Source organism: Mercenaria mercenaria, chromosome 12 (genome assembly GCF_021730395.1).
Source record: "Mercenaria mercenaria strain notata chromosome 12, MADL_Memer_1, whole genome shotgun sequence".
NCBI classification, from domain to species: domain Eukaryota; kingdom Metazoa; phylum Mollusca; class Bivalvia; order Venerida; family Veneridae; genus Mercenaria; species Mercenaria mercenaria.
Window position 1 is genome coordinate 65,434,485 of NC_069372.1, and position 20,758 is coordinate 65,455,242.

A 20,758-nucleotide genomic window follows, 5' to 3' on the forward strand; every position below is an offset into this window, starting at 1 on the left:
CAAAGCTACGCAAAGATTTACATTGCAGCCATATGAAACAAAGACCATGGTGTTAGAAAGTCAAAATCAGTTAAAGCTGCAGTTACTGAACCATGCCATGATTACCATTGTTCTTCGAGAGTTAGTGTTTGTCAAAGAGTTGTCGAACTTTGTAACCCTGGAAAAACTGCAAGGGTACCAGTTTAACCCTACGACACAACCAAGCTTATATCTTTAAACGAACTTGACCGTGAGGTTAACTGGGAAACACTTTCTGAGCGGAGGAAAAAACAAAAACTCATAAACTCATACACCAACCTACCTTTCATCTCTTGTACCTGATCTTGTTGGCCAGAACACTACCTATAACCTCCGTAATTCTAACAATATTAATAATATCCATGCGAGGACAACCCTGTATTTTAACTCCTTTATGCCTTCGGCCCTTCGTGCATGGAACTCTTTGCCAACAGAAGCTCGTCATTTACAGTCTCTAAATTCCTTTAAAAACTTCTTAAATGCTGACAAAAATAAACCGCCTCAACACTTATATTATGGAGATCTACGCTCTCAGATTCTTCTCACACGACTTTGAACGAAATGTAGTTTATTGAATCAGCATCTGTTTCATAAGAACATTGTTATTTCTCCACTTTGTAGTTGTGATCTAATCTAGGACAATCATCATTTCTTGTTTGTTTGCCCGCGTTATAACCAACAAAGAGCAGAACTCTTCGACACTGTCCCCAATTTCTTCTATCAATCTTCATACTATACTTAATAGAGACGTCTCGAAAGACTTTCAAACCAATGTAATGATACTTAATGCAGTGTTTAGGTTTATTGATCGTAGCGATCGTTTTCGTTAGGTACATTCTTCCTCAGCTGGACTAGTACTAAACTTAATTGTTTTGGCTTCTAGAAAGGCAAATTGTTTCCTGTTGAACTCTCTTTGATATGTCTGGAATCCTAAAATCTCTCAATATTTCATTCTTATTATTGTTTTTCACTACTTAAATATCTGAGACACTTTATCAGATCTGTCTTATTTGTGTTACATATCAATAACACATATCAATGATAAGTTTGTTTTACCTTTCCTTATTCTAATTTCATAATGAAATATCCTTTACGCTATTTTTTTCTACTATATTCTTCATTCAAATAAAATATTATTAAAAAATAAAAATAATCCGCCATAGATGTAAATGGTTTCTTGTTATTTAAGGAGGGGAACCATATAAGTTTTCTTTCGTTCTAATCACTTTCGTTTTTGTGTTATACATGTATACCTGTAAAAGTTTGATTTGATGTTATTTTCGAAATAAATATGTTTAAACTCAATTACCCATTGACAACTATTTAGTTATCCTGCTATAACTTAAGCAATCTTACTGTGTTTGACCATTCATATTGCAAATGATAACGTCACTGATATTAAGCAATCACTAAAATATACAATTAATGTACTATTCTAGTCAATTAATAAACTTCCTCGCAAATGTTGCTTACATGATCCTTAATCACTTTTTAAATTAAGGTTATCCATTCTACGGTTATTCCGTGTACTGTAATTTTCTGAATATCATCCTGTTTCAGAGGCACTCTTTATATGGTTTTATCCACCATTGACTACGACCAGTTATCAAAAAGACTCAAAAATATAACTTCAGATAAATATCTTTGCCTATTAGCAACTGCCTAATTAGCTAGGCTTAAATGATCTTGACATAACTTTCGATTCTACGACTATTCAATGCATTGGGAATCGTCTAATTACCATCTTATATCTACAGCAGCCTTACTTTAATAATACAGGTTGTCATGTGACCAATTAACAACAAAATTATACGTACAATTGCATGACTATCCTAGTAAGTATTAATGCTATTTAATCAGCGTAGCATGCATGAGTTTTATCCATCTTTAAATTCTATGATTTGGGTATAGCGCTGGAGATCAATCAATGTCTTACCTAGCATTTATTTATACACCTGTATGACACAAAGTAACAGGAACAATAACTGTATGGTTAAAAGATTAGTGATAGTTTATTTCATTGTAATGTCTATTTTCAGATATTAATGACTATGTGATATGGTTCAAATATTATTATATTGAAATTTCAGTTTAAATAGTGGATCTGGATTTATACTTAACATTTTCTGATATCGTACAATAAACATGTATCTAACAAACTTGGTCGCATTGAGATCAATTCTTCCATCAATAATCCAGTTATTATTTGGGATTAAGGACACGTAACAGCTGAGATATTTTAGCATTATTGCAATACAGTTGGTATTAAAATTTTGTTTCCAGTACATATACTCATTACATAAAATCCTCAATATCTATGTGAAAATAAGGGATGTGTTTTGTCTAATTGCAACACTGTGAATGGCTCTAATTAGTGACAGACGATTGAAACAATAGGAATTCTTATGTGATTTGGATGGACAAAACAACAGTAAGGTAACACAGTATGTTCTTTTACCGTTTTAATTATTGAGTTATAAGCTGCAATATAAAAGAGCCTTTTCAAGAAAATCAAACTGGACGGTAGAAATAACAGCAGACTTTTAATTAGGTCACGAGTCGTCATACACCTGTCAAATTTTGTCATTAGTTTTCACGATTTGTCAAAATTATTTTGAACTCTCTATTTTGCATATAAGTTATTTTTGTAAGTATCTTGGAGGGACATTGTAGCGTGTAACTTACTTTACATTCCACATCAATATTTTTGCTTGAATTCGTTTTGTTGAGCCCAATGAAGTCACATAAGAATGCCTATTCTTTTAGTTTATTGTATATGTAAACAGGTACTAAACTTCGATCTTAAGATATAAGAATTGTTACTTTCTTGTGGGTAAAGGAAATTATTAGGTTGAATCATTACCTAATGAATTTTGGAAAGAACTGAATGTTCTCAGTTTTTGTCATTCACTGGAAATTCAAAACGTGATGTCACCCTAAATATGTATCCATGGCTTGAAAGGGATGACTATCTGCCAGGTAAGCTACATGGAAATTAAATACATTTGTTTAGAAAAACTAATACAACATGTTTCATAATTATCAAATCAAGACTGAAGTATACTCAGTCTTAAATGTTATATTAAAGGGACTCACCCACACATTTTATGCGAAAAATAATTTCTCTCAAAAATCCGTAAAAGTGAGTACTCTAAAGGTGACTAGTGCTACAAACTTATTGACATAAGATGGTTTGCAAGATATTCTTATAAATAACCAAAACCATTGTGGAGAAGGTATATAACCATTGCAACGCTTTTGAAATGATGTAGAATAAAACCCGATTTTTACTCACTGGAATGACTGCATGTATAAGCTTAATGATCATATGAATGCACGGATTGATAGTAGTGTGTGTTTTATTGAAATTCCATCTTAAGTTATAGTTACATGGATGATGTAATATATAAACAATAAACAGTTCTTTTTATGTTAATCAACGAACAGAAAAGTATATGCACTGTAACAATTTACTACTAAAATATCTATCAACTGCAGCAAAACGGTATAAAAGATGTTTATTCCTAATGCCATATACAAAGTATGTCAAAGATACATACTATTACATCAACAGCTAAACAATAGAGACTATTTCGTGCACTCTCTTTATAGGTTGCAGACCACATTTTGTGTCTTTAGCATGTACTATCATATTAATAGCTGTTACAAAGGATAAATACCACCGCCCCCATAACTAGGCCAATTTGTTAAATCCCTTAGCTTCTTTACATTTTCATAAGTATTATATCCCAACTTAACATACAAATCTCCACAAAATTCGTCAATTATTTTTAACATTTTCATATCAATTTCCTTCCTCCAACTGAATGGGTGAACTTTTGTTAATTTTGAGTCTTCAGTATCTAACCGCAATTGCTCAATGTCTACTGCTGCATTGTGTCCAGCTTCTCTGTTATATTTTGCTAATGCCTTCTTAAGTTCGACAATCTCAACGAGATTTTTGTCGTTTGTTGCCAATGGAAGCCCAAGAAATCGGAATAAAGGTCTCAGAACCGTAACCATGTCCAGCTGAAAGAAAGGGAAAACATATAAGGAACAATGTCTATAAAATGTTGCACAGCTGAAAGTCATACGGACAATGTTCTGCAACGAATCGCAGTGTATACACTATTCAGTGGCTATCAATGTTGAGAACCTATGTATCTGTTACTTTATACTTGTTTTTCTTATAATAGCCACATACGACCGCCATACAGAAGGTATCTACAACCTTTTTACTTATTAAGTCACTTAAAGGCAGGTAATTTAATTTTATATACAGAGGCATGACGTAAAGTTCATTCTAACACGATCCGATTCATTTTCCTATTAAACAAAGAAGGCAGAAAACAGTGAATTATTTTACAACAAATCACTGCTCTGACGTCACAATTATTACGTCATGGCATCAAACAGCATAGCGGCGCGCTGGAAAAGAAACCGATTGAAAACGGGCAAATATTTAATGAATGTTGTCAAGGATGTACTTAAAAATCTTTGGTAACGTGTTAGAATCGAAATAATATATCTCATTTAGTGATTTGCTCTTGAATAAATCATTGTTTGTCGTTCAGATGCGTATTATTATATCACTCGGGCTGCGCTCTCGTGATATAATTCCTTCGCATCTGAACTCCAAACAATGATTTATTCAACGACAAATCACTGGATGAGATATATTATTTCTTAATTATGAACTGACAAATCCGATACTCGTATACGATACAATCCCGGACTCCCCTCCTCTCTCCTTTCCTCTCCTCTCTTACGAACATTTGTCCGCAACGGAGTACAGTGTACGCACATTACATAACCCTGAGAATACGGCACCTTCACCTAAGCCAGCCATGCCGGTAACCTACATAATACGGTGCATCCACATCCTCAATCAGAAAGTTTCAACACCTCATATATAGGAGACCCGCAAATGGCTGAAATTTCAAAGCGTTCGAAACCTGCATACACACGACGCTATTAAGTGGTTATCAATGTTGAGAACCTATGTCTCTATTACTTTACTGTATACTTGTTTTTCTTTCTTATATTATGCACCTGTCAATATTTTGCCCGCCCGGGGGAGCGGCGGACATACACGGGACTTTAGACATAAGACCATTCCCGACTGGTGGGAATTTGACAAACATTTGATGTACCAACCAGGCTCTAGGGTGGGATTTAGACAAAAAAGGTTGTCCCTAGGGTGGGGATTTAGACAAAAAAAAATTTGAAATGTCAAATTCCCCCGGGTCGGCCCGCCGCCCCCCTGGGCGGGCAAAATATTGACAGGTGCATTAGCTACACACGACCGTCAGGCAGAAGGTATCTACAAACTTTTAAGTTATTTATCAGTTAAAGGGAGATATTTTAATTTTATATACAGAAGACAGCTGTAACAAAAGAAAGAGAAAACGTGTAAGAAACAATGTCTATAAAATGACGTGAAGCTGAAAGAAAGAGAAAACATGTAAGAAATAATGTCTATAAAATGACGCGAAGCTAAAAGAAAGAGAAAACATGTAAAAAATAATGTCTATAAAATGACACAAAGCTGAATGAAAGAGAAAACAAGTAAGAAATAATGTCTATAAAACGATACAAAGCTGAATGAAAGAGAAAACATGTAAGAAATAATGTCTATAAAATGACGCGAAGCTGAATGAAAGAGAAAACATGTAAGAAATAATGTCTATAAAATGATACAAAGCTGAATGAAAGAGAAAACATGTAAGAAATAATGTCTATGAAATGATACAAAGCTGAAGGAAAGAGAAAACATGTAAGAAATAATGTCTATGAAATGACGCGAAGCTGAATGAAAGAGAAAACATGTAAGAAATAATGTCGATAAAATGACGAGAAGCTGAAAGAAAGAGAAAACATGTAAGAAATAAAGTCTATAAAATCAGGCAAAGCTGAATGAAAGAGAAAACATGTAAGAAACAATGTCTATAAAATCACGCAAAGCTGAAAGAAAGAGAAAACATGTAAGAAACAATGTCTATAAAATGACGCGAAGCTGAAAGAAAGAGAAAACATGTAAGAAATAATGTCGATAAAATGATACAAAGCTGAATGAAAGAGAAAACAAGTAAGAAATAATGTCTATAAAATGATACAAAGCTGAAGGAAAGAGAAAACATGTAAGAAATAATGTCTATGAAATGACGCGAAGCTGAATGAAAGAGAAAACATGTAAGAAATAATGTCTATAAAATGATACAAAGCTGAAGGAAAGAGAAAACATGTAAGAAATAATGTCTATGAGATGACGCGAAGCTGAATGAAAGAGAAAACATGTAAGAAATAATGTCTATGAAATGACGCGAAGCTGAATGAAAGAGAAAACATGTAAGAAATAATGTCTATAAAATCACGCGAAGCTGAAAGAAAGAGAAAACATGTAAGAAATAATGTCTATAAAATGACGCGAAGCTGAAAGAAAGAGAAAACATGTAAGAAATAATGTCTATAAAATGACGCGAAGCTGAAAGAAAGAGAAAACATGTAAGAAATAATGTCTATAAAATCACGCAAAGCTGAATGAAAGAGAAAACATGTAAGAAATAATGTCTATAAAATCACGCAAAGCTGAATGAAAGAGAAAACATGTAAGAAATAATGTCTATAAAATCACGCAAAGCTGAATGAAAGAGAAAACATGTAAGAAATAATGTCTATAAAATCACGCAAAGCTGAAAGAAAGAGAAAACATGTAAGAAATAATGTCTATATAATCACGCAAAGCTGAAAGAAAGAGAAAACATGTAAGACATAATGTCTATAAAATCACGCCAAGCTGAAAGAAAGAGAAAACATGTAAGAAATAATGTCTATAAAATGATACAAAGCTGAAAGAAAGAGAAAACATGTAAGAAATAATGTCGATAAAATGATACAAAGCTGAATGAAAGAGAAAACAAGTAAGAAATAATGTCTATGAAACGACGCGAAGCTGAATGAAAGAGAAAACAAGTAAGAAATAATGTCTATAAAATGACGCGAAGCTGAATGAAAGAGAAAACATGTAAGAAATAATGTCTATAAAATGACGCGAAGCTGAATAAAAGAGAAAACAAGTAAGAAATAATGTCTAAAAAATGATGCACAGCTGAATGAAAGAGAAAACAAGTAAGAAACAATGTCTATAAAATGATGCACAGCTGAATGAAAGAGAAAACATGTAAGACATAATGTCTATAAAATGACGCGAAGCTGAAAGAAAGAGAAAACAAGTAAGAAATAGTGTCTATAAAATGACGCGAAGCTGAAAGAAAGAGAAAACAAGTAAGAAACAGTGTCTATAAAATGATACAAAGCTAAATGAAAGAGAAAACAAGTAAGAAATAATGTCTATAAAATGATGCACAGCTGAATGAAAGAGAAAACAAGTAAGAAATATTGTCTATAAAATGATACAAAGCTGAAAGAAAGAGAAAACAAGTAAGAAATAGTGTCTATAAAATGACGCGAAGCTGAAAGAAAGAGAAAACAAGTAAGAAATAGTGTCTATAAAATGATGCGAAGCTGAAAGAAAGAGAAAACAAGTAAGAAATAGTGTCTATAAAATGATACAAATTTTAAGCTAAATGAAAAAGAAAACAAGTAAGAAATAATGTCTATAAAATGACGCGAAGCTGAATGAAAGAGAAAACAAGTAAGAAATAATGTCTATCAAATGACGCAAAGCTGAATGAAAGAGAAAACAAGTAAGAAATAATGTCTATAAAACGATACAAAGCTGAATGAAAGAGAAAACATGTAAGAAATAATGTCTATAAAATGACGCGAAGCTGAATGAAAGAGAAAACATGTAAGAAATAATGTCTATAAAATGATACAAAGCTGAATGAAAGAGAAAACATGTAAGAAATAATGTCTATGAAATGATACAAAGCTGAAGGAAAGAGAAAACAAGTAAGAAATAGTGTCTATAAAATGATACAAATTTTAAGCTAAATGAAAAAGAAAACAAGTAAGAAATAATGTCTATAAAATGACGCGAAGCTGAATGAAAGAGAAAACAAGTAAGAAATAATGTCTATAAAATGACGCGAAGCTGAATGAAAGAGAAAACAAGTAAGAAATAATGTCTATAAAATGACGCGAAGCTGAATGAAAGAGAAAACAAGTAAGAAATAATGTCTATAAAATGATGCACAGCTGAATGAAAGAGAAAACAAGTAAGAAATAATGTCTAAAAAATGATGCACAGCTGAATGAAAGAGAAAACAAGTAAGAAACAATGTCTATAAAATGATGCACAGCTGAATGAAAGAGAAAACATGAAAGACATAATGTCTATAAAATGACGCGAAGCTGAAAGAAAGAGAAAACAAGTAAGAAATAATGTCTATAAAATGATGCACAGCTGAATGAAAGAGAAAACAAGTAACAAATATTGTCTATAAAATGACGCGAAGCTGAAAGAAAGAGAAAACAAGTAAGAAATAGTGTCTATAAAATGACGCGAAGCTGAAAGAAAGAGAAAACAAGTAAGAAACAGTGTCTATAAAATGACGCAAAGCTGAAAGAAAGAGAAAACAAGTAAGAAATAGTGTTGTAAAATGACACAAAGCTAAATGAAAGAGAAAACATGTAAGAAATAATGTCTTTAAAATGATGCACAGCTGAATGAAAGAGAAAACAAGTAAGAAATATTGTCTATAAAATGATACAAAGCTGAAAGAAAGAGAAAACAAGTAAGAAATAGTGTCTATAAAATGACGCGAAGCTGAAAGAAAGAGAAAACAAGTAAGAAATAGTGTCTATAAAATGACGCGAAGCTGAAAGAAAGAGAAAACAAGTAAGAAATAGTGTCTATAAAATGATACAAAGCTAAATGAAAGAGAAAACAAGTAAGAAATAATGTCTATAAAATGACGCGAAGCTGAATTAAAGAGAAAAATCACTAAACCAGAACATAAGCCGATGATATGCATAACTATGTTTGGTACTGATAAATTCTGTAATGCTTGGTGGATATCTGTCAAGTTGCAAAAACACCATAACATTTGACAAATAAATGGCTATAACTCCGCTGAAAATCACTGAACTGGGATATGCCACTATATGCACAACTAAACTTGGCAGTGATCACTTTTATAAATTAAATGTAATTCCCCTTGATGGTATCGAAGTAGTTGCCATACAAGATAAAATATGAGACATCAATGGCCAGAACTTCACTAAAATCACTGAACCAGAACATGCCCAACTATAATGCGCGATTAGGGTTAGCATTGATAACTCCTGCATGGTTTGATGGAAATACACCCGATAGTGTAGCCAAAATATCATAGAATTCAACAAATAAAGGGCCATAACATGCCAACTAGGCTTGGCAATGATCACGGTAAGAGTTTTAAACATATGCAAACCCGAACCCAAAGAAATATAGACAGTCAAAGCAGTTTCTTACTTTATTATTGTCAGAGTGGCCAATGCCACAAAATATTACACACCAAACTAACAGCAAATGTGAAGAAACACTGGAACGTAAACAGTTATACCGCACCAAAATGTGGTTTTGTATTCAAGCCGAGGACTACCTTAAAGTTTTCAGTTATCTTAATTAAAAGGTGGATTAATGTAATAGCGTTGCATGAAAGCAACGGAACCATATATAGAATAATACGAACAAAAAGCCAGATTAAAGAGTAACACATAGATTGTGCTAAACATATATATTGCAAACCTGGTCCCGTGTTCACAAAACATTTTTCGGTCTCAGCTGAGTTTGAGCTTGAAATTTTAATATCAATTTCACTAAACCTTAAAGACTTAATTCCAACTGAAATTGACCATCAATACTGAAAAGTCATTTGAAAATAGTTATTCACTTAAAATTTAGTTTTAAACATGCTATTTAGATATAAATGACAAATAAAGTTTTATTATCAAACTCAGCTGAGACTGATGGGGCCTGATTTCAATACAGATACGGTTAGATATTGCTTGACATCTATACTCAAATGACATATGTTACACATACCCGAAAATCTTCAAACAGCATTAGTTTAAAACGCTTTGGATACAACGTGGCTAGTTCGAGTCCTGCTTTAAGGTCATCTCTCATTCTGGAACACAGGCTGCTAGCATATTTCTTCAGACCAGAGGCTGACGATAGACTTGACAAAGCGGGTGACTTTCTATTTACAAAAAGTATTCCTCTTGGATCCCGAAACATATGGACAACCTGTACAAAAACAAGCACCACATTAAAAGCGCGCTCGGCATACGCCAGTACTGTCTTTGACTTTATACTCAGCTCATATACTCCTCGGTAATAATTGGCCGTTTAGTTAATTCGGTTGTGCTAGCTGAAGGTAAAAATCGGTTTTATGTAAAATTTTCATTTACTGATACATAGTAACATAAATACCTTCAACAATCATACTTAGCCCACAAGCTTAGCTCAAGGGAGAACACAGATCTACGGATAACAGGGGTTCGATTCCCGCGGAGGCTTATGTTCTCAGTGACAATTTGGTAAAAGACATTGTTTCGGGAGTCATTTTGTCTCCCTCTTTATTCTTGCGGAGACGTTGGCAGTTACTTGGTTAGTACTGGTATAAAATCCAGAAACACTGGTTTTGGTCACTGTAACATAACTGAAATACTGTTGAAAAACCGAAGCTAAACAAGCAAATATAGCACCGCGGTTTTTACTTAAAAGCATAATGAAATAGCCTTTATCGTTCTTTTTTTTTTTCCTTTTAAATTAGCTTGATTATGTTTCAGAATAATCCTTGTACTTAATCATTTACGGGCATCATTGACAGAGTTACTTCGTGTGTGTCTTTCCATTGCTTTGTGTTTATACTTCACTAGGATGTACCGTAATCTTTCATTCGTAGAAGCCATTTAGATGACTTATAATGAGTCGTTGGCTCTACTCAGTTGCCAGACACAGTGCTCATAGAAGAAACTGTTTTCTTCCTTTACAATTAATGTTGAAAAGTAACCATAAGATAAAAGCTATATATTAGATACAACATACACGTATTAACAAAATAATAGTTACCGAAACATTAGAGTGTTCTCTTAAAAGTGTTCCTAAAAGCTCTGTAGACATTCGCTCTGATTTGATGACCTTGACCGTGGCTCGTTTGCACTGGTGGCTCAAGTATTTATCACAGAACTCCTTACTGTATTCTTTATCCAACAAACACTCGTGATATTTGAGCCAAACTTCTCCTATAATTTAGTAAATACATGTACACTAGTTAATTTGATCATGGTCCATGCGGGTAGGTCCAAAGAAAGTTACAAATGCATTCTCAAAGATGACAAACCTCTGTACAATTATGGCCTGGCTAAGATAAGTATTATATTAAAGTATTTATTTTTCTATATTTCCATCATAACCATACAAAAATGTAAATTTCATACCTCCGGTATCCCATTTTTGGTGATATTCCTCCCCAATATTTATGTTACTACATGCCAGCACGTTTCTTAACGTGTCCAGAGCCGTATCTGTTAAAGTTGATTTAAAACTACAATATAAAAAAAAGTTATCCTCAATATTCAGACAAAAGACATCTTCAACAATATGACTTATTTGTGGAAAGAAATAGATCGAATGGAGAAATCACAAATTGATAAATGAGAAAACAAGAAGGTCCTACTTTCTAAGAATGATGAAACAAACGAACATTCAATGACGAATCCCGTTCCTTGAAAATGGTAATATGTATGAATTTAATAAATGATAAGAATTTAAGTACTAGTCATGGCCTGTGATGCGGTAGTGGTTGCAGAGACTTCGTATTGCTCAGTCGATGATGCTCAGGTTCTACTAACCTCGCACCTCTTTGCAATAAATCTGACTTAGATGTGTACGTTCACATGGATTAAAGAGAGATTTCCATACGTTTCAAGGTTCACCCATGTCGAACTTAAATGAACTAAAAATAGAAAACACCAAAATATACCAGGTATCCAGGAAAGTGGTGCACATTGTAGAAGAATTTTTAAAGTAATACGACTCTGCCATGGTAATCAACGGTTCGTACGCATAAAACGTCTCTGGTCTCGAACCAAGCACCTCTCCAACCACATTGCCACCTCCTGAAAAAGTTCAGACTTTGGATTTATCTTCAGTATATATAAACAGACGTCATATAACGGGCAATAACTGAACAGTTTTCTCGGGTAAAAGCTACTGTAGGCAGGCAAGTGGCCCTGTTTTCGAAATAATCGGTTCAAATAATATTAAACAGCATGTATATAAGCTGACAATACGAATGAGTTTTACTCTAATCAGCCTTACTAGTAGTCATAAGTGGCCCTGTTTTCGAAATAATCGGTTCAAGGGGAATAAACCAGTACAGCATGTTTAAACACCATGTATATATTAAGCTTATCACATTGACAGAATGAGTTTTGACAATCTATCAGTTTTCCGCTTTACTTAGATACGTTTCATAAATTAACAGAATAAACATTTTAATGGACATAAAAAGTAAAAGTGGCTCGATTTGACTGCAAGTTCAATAAAGAAATAGGTCACGTTTAGTATATTCTTTGATAAACAACAGTTGTGGGAGAGTATTATGTTTTTGATGTCAGATCCTCGCATGACATCCGGTTCATTTCGAATGAAATGTGAAGTCCAGGATATTATCAAAATATTTCAATGAGTATGTAAAAATGAAAACAATCTAGGCTTTCTTGTGGTTTATCGTTAAATGTACCACGGTTCATCGTTCGGATGCATAAATATTTAACCACTCGTACTAATTCCTTCGTTGTTCAATTCCTGCGCATCTGAACTCTGAACCGAGGCCTTGATTCTTTAATAAATAGCTAGTAAATACTGAAAACGTCTATAAGATGTACACTTTTTGCATAACTTGAAATTTAAGCGTATATCAACAATTCAGCATACCTTTGGCATAACCAGAGATAATGACGTTACGAGTGGAGTCGTCTTGGTTTTGATCAAAATGAAACACGTGTTTGTTCCCATCTGCAATCAGCTTCATAGCAAACTTCAGCTGCATTTGTATCAAGAAACCTGCAAGCAAATATATATCATATTTTTATGGAAATACTTTTAAGTATCATTGAAATTCTGAAAAGAACTGCACTGTAAGAAATTACATTATTGAGAAATAAAACTATTGGATATTTATTTGGCCTTTTTAATATCACAAAGTGACTGGTTAAAGTGCCAGAACGAAAAGACAACACCAACGCTGGTGTGTGTAGGCCTAACGTTAGGAGTTTGCTTTTTTCGGTTGTTTATCTTTTTTTTGTTTTGTCACAGATGGCTAATTGACAGGCCGCAGAAACAAGACTTAAAAACTACATCTTTCCGTTTTGACCCAGGTGCCAGGACACACAAAAATCTGATTATATAAATGTATGTTATATATCAATACTTAAAGTGACTGCATGTAAAGTTTTGTTTATTTATACATTTTTTTTCTTATATTCTGTATACATGTACATGTACGTAAACTACAAATATATAAAACTGTGTACATCTGTATTGTAAATGAGGTGTTTTAACTAATAACGAAATCATTGTGAAACAAATCATCCCCGAAATATGTCTTATCTGATTTCTTATTACAAAAATAAGTCGTGTAATTTCTTTAAGAAAGGACTTACCTAAGAAAGCAGTGATTGCTAAATACAGCAACCAAGAAAAACAGACGTTGTTCGTTTTCCGACAAAGTCCTAAAACCCTTGTCGAAGGTATCCATTTCATCAAGCTTTTCATATTAAGTTTATGCGACACGCAAATTAAATGCGCGGTTTATACTCCCTATTCTAATGGTTAATAGCACTGCTGTTAAGAAAACGACTGTTCACATAACTACATCCATTTCTTCGCGCACTGAGTGTTCTGCATTTATATTTTCATAAATACAAAATATATTTGCTACTATATTTTCATATAAATAAGAATCTAAGTAATGAAATGTATTAATTTGAGAGTTCACAAACACTTTTTCTTTTTGTAATTATTCATGAAATCAATTTCAATATGATTTTGTTTATGAAATCATAAGTACTTAGTAATTGTTTTCATGCAACAAGTGTGAAGTTGAAAATGTCATACCATGCCTGAGGCAGGTCAAGTTTGAAATCTAACGTGTTTTTGAAAGACAATAAATGAGATTGTGTATCCGATATTTATCTGTTATTAAACATTTAAATGCTTTAAAATTCGAAATGACTTGTATATGTAATAATGACAACGTGGAAATCATGATTATTTTCAAGAGAAAATATCTACATGCTTTATATGGACCGCCTACGTAGTGGCTAGGCAGACAGACAAACGGGCGAACAAGCAGACAGATAAACAAACAAACTTACACAGGCATTATTTTTTTCTCATCAGGTTACTCACATTACATGTAGGTGAGATGTAAAACAGAAACAATCTGGTTGTACAGCAATGTTTTAGGATTAAATTTATTAAAGTTACATCAGAATGATATCTTATACTGCGTGTATTTCATTCCTTTTTTTGTCGTTGAATGGGAGGTGTATATATATATATATATATATATATATATATATATATATATATATATATATATATAATGTACTACCATATGAAGCCTTACATAAATCGCCAGTCCATAGTTTGTGGTGTTTTCGGGCATTTAGTTCAACACTAAATTGTGCTTGGCTTCGTTTCTGTTGTTATATAATAAAACACCTATTGAATGGCTTGCCGGTCAATAATCATAACTATTGACTCTCGTTCCCTTGGACCCCGGGTTAAAGTACTGACTATTGACCAACTGTTTAATTAGTGTATACTATTTATAAATATCTATAAGTAAACTGAGTCATATATGTGAAATAAGAATTAGTTTGTGTATGGCCATTTTCAACTATTTACATGTTTAATATTATTGAATAGATGTTGATTTTATCTCATCTGGGCAGTATAAATCAATTATTTGAATATATAATTACTATTTTCAAATAAAATAACAAATTGTGTTATTTTACATATGTCGATCGATAAGATTTTCCTGCAGGCTAATAACACATACAAGACTAAAAGCAATTAAAATTGTACATAATAAATACTGTAAACTATATTAGGTATTTATACAATATTGATTTAACATAGAAAATATTAACGTTCTCTATAATCTTTGTTACATAGATCAGTTCAAGTTGAACTTATGTATGCTATGAGGTTACAAGAAAGGAGTATGAATTGATATCAAAGCTAAGGTAAGTCCTAGGGTCTTTAATACAGTTGTCAAATATTTGTAGGTAGCATTCACAGACGACACGCTGAAGGTGACTTTTTAATTTTAATATACTGTGACAGTTAATTTAAGCAAGTATAAATTTCTGAGCAGTTTACACATGGAGATGGATGAATCTACGAATACATTATTTGGTTAAAACTTGTTTCTAGATCCAACATTTCATGTTATATTGTGGTAATGAATTGCATGTATCGTTTCAGTGGAGTGTGTTATGCTGGGATAATGTTCAAATGCTTCCTCCCTAGACCATGTATTAGGATACTAAAGTATGTCCTGGTGGCAGTGACTGTGATTGTGCTGATTTTCATTCGTAAGTTTCTTTGTATTTCCAAAATTCTTTATCCATTCCGCCCTTTTTAAAAACTTATTTCTTTCGTTTTGAATTTGTTTTGTATTTGAATACATCATTTGTATGTACTTCCAGCTTCCTTTTCTCTTCTCTCCGTTTTTCTCTTCTCTCCGTTTTCCCCTTCTCTCCGTTTTTCTCTTCTCTCCGTTTTCCTCCTCTCCGTTTTTCTCTTCTCTCTGGTTTTCTCATCTCTCTGGTTTTCTCTTCTCGCTGGTTTTCTTTTGAATGAAAGCAACATCAAAGAAATGCCTTAATGAGATCTATCGAAATATGTTGGTTTTTAATATGTTAATAGTTGCTATGTAGCCTAATCCAGAATAAGAGAAATTTAATATCAAAGAAGTTTGCCTATTCAAATGTTATTTTTATTTGATTATTTTATTTAAAAATAGTTGTTAAGGGGTAAATTTGACACCGGTATAACAAAGATTGTATTATGTACCTAACGCTATTCACCTGCCTGTAAGTACGTATTAATAAGACATCTGTGCCGCAAGTTTTTTATGAAGGTGGCAGGGGGGCAGTCACAAATTTAAGCCCCGGTCGTTTTTTATCTTAATATTAATACTTCATTGTTTATACGTGCATGTAGTTTAAAAGACTTGATATTTGGCTGCATGACACTGATAAGTTTGTGAGTCATTACTTTTGAACGAACAGGCGGTGTTTTACTACAACAAATCGACATAAGTGTTTTTGAGTTACTTTTTATCCTAAAATGCCGTGGATGGTAAAAACACTGCAGGTTTTGCAACATAAAGTTTAATTTATATGAAACCGTGCAAATTGTTTTTAAATACACAAATGGGTGTAAGTTATGTGTCCAATCTAAAATACGGAAAACATGTTTCAAGAGGAGGTGGTTTGTGGTTAAATGCCTCTAATGTTATGTTCTTGACGTCATCACAGAGGTCTAAATATACTACTTTGTGTTACTGAATAAAGCACAAATGCTGCTTTTTTGACTGATTAAATACAAATGGAAATATTTGAGTACCCAGGAATTACGAAAAACCTGCTAACGTGCCATCAAACACTTCAGTGTATAGTATGTCTTTTTTTAGAAATGGAGTACTCGCTTTTTAACACATACCCTGTAGAAACATGTTAACCATATACTTGTACTTTTCTTTTAATTTCAGTAATGATGGACAAACAGACGGATATTCTGATTCTTAACTCAATCAACTTCGAAAGTGCAATAACTGTAAAAGATGCATACAGTGATCAAAACAAAACATTACAAGACGTGAACAAGAACTAGATTCTGAAGGCACGTGGGAACGTACGTACAACCACGAAAAATCCGGATAATGTTGAAAAGTTCGCTGGAGACACGAAATACCTTTCCGATAATATGAGAAATAGAACTCTTAAGAATACAAAGAAGTTGACAAAGATTCTGAAAGGTATTATTAAATGAATGGATTGTTCATACACAGAAATATCGTTTTTATTTTAAAGTGATATCACGTTCGTTGATGTACGCCACGAAGACGAGGACTTGAAACAAATTAAACGAACTATAAAAAAAAGTGTTTTAGCGAAAATATTAAAATGTTTTTCAGCTTTATTTTTGAAATCATTTTGAAGATTGTCGTCTAAAGTGTCACATGGGCTTCTTTGATTCAAGTACGACAGTGCAGTCTATTTACAAAATCGACAGGGCGATGACAGAAATCAAAATTAAAATTTGATCTGGGTACTACTGCATCATAAGTCAGGAAACAGTACATTGGTTTTGGTGAGCGAAGAGCGATTTTGTTCGATATCCGTTATTTTTTTCAGTATGTCCAATATAGATTCTTAAAACATATTCCGTTTAACTAAACTAAATAATTTTCACTGAAAAACTTATTGATTCCGATATTGATTTCCAACATTTTTGCTCAGCGATTTTTTTCACTCGACCTATTCCGCCATTTCAATCTTCGCTCGACTGCGCGTCCGTCCGTCCATTTGTGTGTGCGTCCGAATTCTTATCCGGGCTTTAACTCTGCAATCCATAAAGGGATTTTGAAATAACTTGGCATAAATGTTCACCATGATAAGACGACGTGTCATGCGCAAGACCCAGACCCCTATCTCCAAAGTCAAGGCCATACTGAGAGGTTAAAGGTTAACAGGGTCTCTTTCGTGGTCGATTCATAACTCTGCTATTCATCAAGGGATTTTGAAATTACTTGGCATAAATGTTCCCCATGATGAGACTATATGTTATGCGCAAGATCCACCCTCTAGCTCTAAGGTAAAGGTCACACTTAGAGGTTAAAGGTTAACATGCTTTGTTTCTTGTCCGATCCATAACTCTGCCATCGATGAAAGGATTTTAAAATTACTTGACATAAATGTCCCTATAATGAGGTGACATATCATGCGCAAGACCCTGACCCCTAGCTCCAAGGTCAAGGTCACACTTAGAAGACAAAGGTCAACATGGTCTTTTCTTGTTTGGTCCACAAGTCTGCCATTTATCAAGGGATTTGAAAATAATTTGACACAAATGTTAACTATATTGAGAAGGTGTGTCGCAGTTATGACCCGGTTCTCTCAGGTCAAAGCCAATGTCACAAAATGATTCATACCTAAACTATTCTGGCAGTTTTTGCGCAGACAACTGTAGCATTTTTTGGGCACGCCTCGGGGGCATTTGACACTAATAGTGACAGCTCCTGTTTTAATACTATTTTCTGTATAAGACAGCTCTTCCTTGAACCGGCAATCTTTGTAGTTCCGCCTGATTTATGGTACAGAAGCAGTCAGTGTATTCAAAACACGCCCGTTACAGGGCTAATAAATTATTGATAGTCTTTATTAAACTGTACTACCTGTGTAAAATCTCAGTCATAGTATTTTCAGGCACCATATAACGTTACTATTACAAGGGACTTTTTCATGTGTTTTAGAATAAAAAGGGAGTATACCTCGCTTAATCAAAAGTGCAATGGACATTTTCCTTACATTGAACATGAATGTCGCTCAATACCTTGTTACGATAATGAACTACCTTTATAACTATGGTCTGGCACCAGTTGAATTACAGTTCTTTAAAAATAAATATCTCTACCAAAATTCCTGTTTAATTATCTCTTATCTATGAGGGCCATTCTAAGAGTAGTGAAAATCGTGTTGGAATATGGTACACAGTCTGTATACAGATTTCAGTTTAAGTATTTGTTCTTGACTTCCACGTAGTGAAATCCAAGAGGTGAACGCTTCAGAGTAGTCTCCCCTTGGTATGGTCTTAAGTAGATGAAAATGTCACAAGACTTGCATTTGCTAAATAAGAGGGATGATTGATTTGTACCACTTTTTCATCTCTCAACAACTTGAACGATAGCACTTTCGTGAGCAGCAACGTTGTCATGGACCAACTGGAGACCGCGAAGACCAGTCCTTGGGTGCATTTTTTTTCTTTGTATTTACATTTAAAGCCCTGCTCCACAGCAGTTCAAATTCTATTGTGTGTATGCAACCCATGATTACAACAGGTAACAGTTAACGGCCACGCGCAACACTTTAGCACGCAAAACCACAGGTATTTTATATAGAATTTATATAAAATAGACTCTATTTTGACAGGCGTCACTGTTCATAGTCAAGAGTTTCATGCTTTTTCGGCGACGCCGTCTAAATTCGTTTTCGTTACCTATGCCACGTGACTTCAGTTTGCAAATCAAACTACTTGATAACGCATTATAGATAATTTATCAAAATGAAAGATTTATGCAACACTCTGCCTGATTGGACGAGAGTGTCAATTTCTTTCACTCTGTTGATTGTGCTACGCTGAGTGAAATGTAGACAAAGCGTTTATCCTAAACGACGCTGTTCACAGTTTTAAAGCTAACTTTGGCAAAGTATGTTTAGCAAGAATATTGATATATCTCAAAATGATAAGTAAGTTTAATAAATATGATAAAAACTTGCTCAAATACCAACATATATCAAATTAAAGAAAGAGCTGAATACGTTCTGCGTCTCACATGAATAAGGGTGTGATAAGAGTCTTTTATGTAGATAAGTGCTTTTTAAAAGATTTTCCTTGTTACAACTGAAATGAAGGTACGCTGCATACAGTTTATCTATGTGATATGACTACGGTCAAACTTTGCTTATGAAACAAAAATATTGAAATAATTACAACTGTATGTTTTGCTTGACCTTCACTTTTTTATAGGTGTGCCGTCATTGTCCAAAGATTCATGAATAGCGAATATGCATTTGTTAAAGCGGGATCAGTTGGCCTATTTTAGAAATAAATAAAAATCAAAAATCAAAAAAATCCTTTAATTGATTTTTTCTCATGTATTCTAATCAAACTTGATTTGTAGCATCTTTATTAGGCCCGCAGCCAATTTTGTTCAGCTGGGACATTTAACCCCTTTTAGGGGCTGCTAGAGCTAAAACTAGAAATGTCTTTATACAGCGCCTCATGAACAGCTTGGTGGATCTTTGTCATACTGTGTCTGGAGCATCATTATAAGGTCCTCTTCCAAATTTATTTATATAGGAACTTGGGCCCTATTAGGGACCACTATAGCTAAAAGTAGATATGCCTTTCTTCGCATTAACTACTAAAATGTAATGGATTTTTATCAAACTCGATGTGTAACAATATCGTAAGGTCTCCTGCTATTTTGTTACAAATGGGGATAGGGACCAATTTAGCTTAAAATATAAACACGTTTAATGACCTCTTCTCATGAACCGCTTCATGAATCTTCATCAAACTACTGCTGTAATTATTCGTCTAAGGATAAACGAAACAAAACTGCAACCCTACGAAACCTTTGCGAAAAATTAAAAGAGAACCATTTAAATTGTTAAAGTGCGGTGTTTAATTTTGCAATTTGAAAAATGTTAGATGAAAAATTCATAAACTTCTTTCCTTATTACAATTCGCCGACCATCATTTTTAAAGATATTTCTTGTTCAGTGATAATTTAAGATTAAAAGGTAGGACTGGAGCAGGTCTTTAACAAATTTCAGTAATTTGTCTCTATAAAACAGTACAGTGACTGACTTTCCTGGTGGTGTAGGAATTAGTATAATAACGCCCCTTGTGTTAAAGAAGATTGAATACAAAATGTTTTTAAACTTTTAGGGTTTTTTTTTTTGCAATAGCTGGTCTACG

At 33.5% G+C, this 20,758-nt stretch overlaps 1 protein-coding gene across 1 annotated transcript; it reads right to left on the bottom strand.

Moving 5' to 3' along the window:
* Window positions 1–3,518: 3,518 nt before the first annotated feature.
* Window positions 3,519–14,035, bottom strand: LOC123534287 (uncharacterized). Its single transcript, XM_045316458.2, has 7 exons — window positions 13,639–14,035; window positions 12,911–13,039; window positions 11,955–12,090; window positions 11,410–11,516; window positions 11,042–11,214; window positions 10,010–10,213; window positions 3,519–4,047 (listed from the first exon to the last, which is right to left on the bottom strand). Exons 1-7 carry the CDS (start codon window positions 13,748–13,750, stop codon window positions 3,682–3,684), a joined length of 1,227 nt encoding a protein of 408 aa, XP_045172393.2. The 5' UTR covers window positions 13,751–14,035; the 3' UTR covers window positions 3,519–3,681.
* Window positions 14,036–20,758: the final 6,723 nt, after the last annotated feature.